The sequence below is a fragment of the Neomonachus schauinslandi genome, chromosome 5 (assembly GCF_002201575.2).
Source record: "Neomonachus schauinslandi chromosome 5, ASM220157v2, whole genome shotgun sequence".
Classification (NCBI taxonomy): domain Eukaryota; kingdom Metazoa; phylum Chordata; class Mammalia; order Carnivora; family Phocidae; genus Neomonachus; species Neomonachus schauinslandi.
Genome location: NC_058407.1, coordinates 175,778,501 through 175,782,474, shown reverse-complemented (window position 1 = coordinate 175,782,474; position 3,974 = coordinate 175,778,501). Strand labels below are relative to the sequence as shown.

General features: G+C 62.7%; 1 protein-coding gene across 1 annotated transcript in view; it reads right to left on the bottom strand.

The window, feature by feature from the left end:
- Positions 1 to 2,015: 2,015 nt before the first annotated feature.
- C5H7orf50 (chromosome 5 C7orf50 homolog) overlaps positions 2,016 to 3,974 on the bottom strand; it is a 133,841-nt gene continuing 131,882 nt past the window's right edge. The window contains exon 4 of the mRNA XM_021680087.1: positions 2,016 to 2,873. Within this exon, the coding sequence (XP_021535762.1) occupies positions 2,559 to 2,873 (315 nt within the window). The 3' untranslated portion in view covers positions 2,016 to 2,558. The remainder of the gene's footprint in view (positions 2,874 to 3,974) is intronic.

The following is a 3,974-nucleotide window of genomic DNA, read 5'->3' as shown; positions in this document are numbered from 1 at the left end:
TTCCCTTTTACTGGTGAGTGCTGTTCACTTCGGTTTCCTGTTCGGCTACTGATGGACATCTGGGTTGTTTGCAGTGCGGGAAATCACCAGCCACCATCAAGACGTTTCCTGGCCTGGTGGCCCCACGCAGACAGCCCCTAGGCACCCCTCACTGTGGCTTGGCCCCGGGGCGCAGGTGCTCCCACCTCACTGTCCCTGGGGCCTCATCAGAGGGCCATCTCCGACCAGCACCCCCAGCAACTGAGGCCGGTTGGTCCCACCCCAAGTATGTCTCTTGACAGCTTTGTCCAGGTGACATGTCTGTGTCACGTCCCTCTGCACCTTCCGCCAGGGGGACCTCAAGGGAATAGCACTTCATGCTCCGACAGGAGCTCCTAGGGAGGAAAGAGCCCCCCATCTGGTACTGGGGAGTGCCCTGCTCTCTCCACTGTATCCAGTAACAATGAGGACTCGGAACCCATCACATTTCCCTTTTCAACTTGGCTGCCAGGAAACCCAGAGCTATGGTTCTTAATCAACCTGATTCCTTAAAAAAAAAAAACCCAAAAACTGCCCTTTCTTTGTAGCTATGGGTTTTTCTTTGTACGTCTAGTTTTCAGTGTCATTTCCAGGACACCTCCAAGCTTGGGCACAGTGAGGCTGTGATGCCCACACACTGGTCTGTTGATGCACTCACAGACCTGCACTGACGTGTGCTTCCAACGTGCTTCCCTGCTCGAGTCCTCACCTGATGGATACCGGGCAGGCAGGACTTCTCATCTGTCTCCAAAGCCACCTGGGCCAAAGAGGGGTCGAGCCAGTTGCTCCCACCCAGAACTGGACACGTGCTCGTGCGTGTGACCGAGCACGTGTGACCGGGATTCCAGCTGCACAGTGGGTGGGGGCAGGGCCAAATGCCCCCAGGGAGTGGTGGGGCACGTCCCCTTTCCATGGGGGCTGCCGCCGAGCTGCGGGTGTTGGGCGGGAGGTGGGGCGTGACCCTAGAGCCCAGGGGTCTGGGTTACGGGTGAGAAGAGGGGGGCCCCATGGACCAGCCCAGGCCCCTCTGGATGAGTGGGCCACTCCTGGGCCCGGGTGCTCCATGGTGACTGAAGCTGAAGTCCGTGCAAAACCTGAGGTGGGGACGCCTCCGGGGAGCACGGCTGGTCCCAGGCTTCTCCCGGAGTAAGGGGTCTACACACAGGCCTGGAGCCCGTGACTCTGTTAAGCACCGTGACGCACAATATAAGCGAGTCACTTTACACCGCTTCGTGGCGCTCTGGTTATCTACTGCCCGCACCCCAGCAGTAGGGTTTACAAACCTGCAACGTGGGCAAGACTCAGTGGGTTCATTCAGCGTCACCTGGGGCAGCCGCCCTCCGAAGACTCGCCATCACCTGAGCACCCCTCGTGGCCCCCCATGTGGCCTCCCCACGTGACAGGGGCTTCCCACATCATGCACCAATTCCCAAGGGCAAGCGTCCCACGGGCGCCAGCTCCATCCTCCTCCTGCCCTCGCCCCAGGGGCCACACGGCGTCCCATCTCCTTCATCCCATGCTGGAAGCTGACCCACGCCCCAGCGGTGGAGCGTCAAAGCCGCGGCGGACAAGTTTTAAGACCACCGCACATATCTGCCACCGTGTCATTCTCCACGGGTCCCGGGAAGCACAGGGCCTCCTGAAGGGCCTGCCCACTCTTCCTGTGGATGGGGGAGACATGGGCCGCCGCACCCAGAGGGACTTCCAGGGGTTCGACACGCGCGCTCTTCTGGGAACAGGGAGAGCAGGTCTGGCGTTTCTGCAGGCAGCGAGCCTACTTCCTGGCTGGGACGGCCGTGGGAGGGCAGCCAATGTGGCCACTGCCAACACCTGCCGACGGCAGGCCCACAGACCAAGTGCTCAGCGCCAACAGGCAGGAGCGCCACACGGAGCTTGCCGGGATGCTGTCCCGGGGGCCTCGGCTCCAGCCCGACGCACACTCACTCTCAGGATAAGCTCTTGGCAGTCAGGACAGGCAAACGAGAATGGGATGCACGGAAAAAGGGCCACGGCCGACACGGGCTGGTTTTATTGAAAATGCAGCCAGGTGTTCCCCAGGACTGGTCAGTGAGGCCCCAGGAGGCCCCAGGAGGGAGGTGAGGGATGGGCGAGCCACGGCCTGGACCCACCAGGGAACGCAGGCAGGTGACCCAGATGTGGGTGGCCGGCTCCAGAGGGGCTCCCCTCACCCCCCATCGAGGACGGACCACAGCTGGAGGGGAGGGCTGGCTCTGGTCAATCTCTACGACATTCCCCGTAGAAAAATAGACCTTTCTCTCAATAAGCAAGCTCCCCGGGGGCTTGAGGGCCACTGGGAGGCCAGGAGGGTACGTCAGAGTGGCCACTTTCTGCTGTGAAGGGACGAAGACACGTCACCATCTATGAACAGTCTGGCCACAGTCAGTCCTTCCAAGGGTCAGGCACCACAGGCCCACTGGCCGCTGACCTGCTGGTAGCCCTGCCTGCCCCTCGTTGGGGCCCCGCCGCTGGAAGGCGGCGGTCAGCTGAGTCCTGGGCGGCAGCAGCGGCCCGCTGGGCCCCTAGGAGAGAAGCTGCAGCACCTGCCGGATGCGCTGGGTCTTCCCCGGTGGGAGGGGGTCCGCACCGCTGGCCTCGTCCACCTCCCGCATCAGGGCTTCCGCCTTCTGCACCGTCAGCTCCCGGGCGTGGCCCCTGAGCCCCTCCAGGTAGGCCAGCAGGGTGGAGAAGAGCTCATGGGGAACCTGGGCGGGGGAAGAGGACAAGGGTGTCAGGGCCCCGCGGGGTGGCGTGGGGAGTGTGGACACTGAGCGGTGGAGAAATGGGGCATTCACAGCGTGGGCCCCAGGCTCCAGGCAGGGCTCCCGGCCCAGCAGCTGGCATCACAGGCTGCACTCATGCTTCTGCTCTGTCCCCTGCTGCAGGACCACGGGCTGGCCTCCTGCAGCGGCCCTCTCCCGGTCCTGGGCTGTTCCCTCCACGGGCTTCAGGCTCGGCAGCCCTGGGTTCTCACCACTCCTGAAATGCCACTAAGTCCACGGGAGACAGGTGTGTTTGTGAGGAGCGAGCTTCTAGGACAAAGAACGGAGGTCAGAGATGAAGCCAATATAACCGAGTTCTGTGGCCGTCCCCCCAGCCCGCCTGACTCCAGGTCCGGCTAGTCCCGTCCAGAGGCGAGAGGGAAGGAGGGGCCGGGTCCACTCAAAAAGCAGTGACTCCCACATCTCGGCTCTGAAGCCACAGTAGTGGATTGGCACAGACACGCAGGGCGAGGGGCAGAGCTGGGGCCGAGAGGGAACCCCTCCACCCACGGTCAGCGGGTTCTGACAAGGGCCCTCACTCCGACGGATGGTGCTGGGACGTCCCCGTGAGGACCCCTCCCTCACACCATCTTCAGACATCAGCTCAGAACAGGCCAAAGACCTGCGAGTAGGAGTTAAAACTACAGACTCTTAGAAGAAAGCATTGCAGAATGACCTGGGATTAGGCAACGATTCCTTAGATGGGACACCGAGAGCACGAGCAGCTAAATAAACCCCAGACAAACGGACTTCATCAAAACCAAAAGCTTTAAGAGGTGAATGTTGTGGTGTGAGTTATAGCTCAACCGAGAGCACAAAGCAGTTACCCACTAAGAGCTGCCTGCAGCCATTGACACGGGAGGTGCAGGGACTCCAGTGTGGCGGGCTGGGCCCAGGGAGAGGGTACGAGAGTTCACCTGCTGAAGGGGAGCCGCCCCCACTGCCCCCCACGGGCTGCCCTCCACTCCATGCTGCCCTCACCCCCTCCACCCTCTGTCCCCCCACGCTGCCCCCAACAGTCTGCCCACCCCCCCGTGCTGTCCCCCCACCCTGGGCCTCCCCCCATGCTGCCCCCTGCCTCCCTCCATGGGCTACCCCCTGCCTCCCCTGACAGGCTGCCCCCCCAGAACCTCCCGCCCATTCTGCCCCCTGCCTCCTCCAACGGGCTGCCCCCCA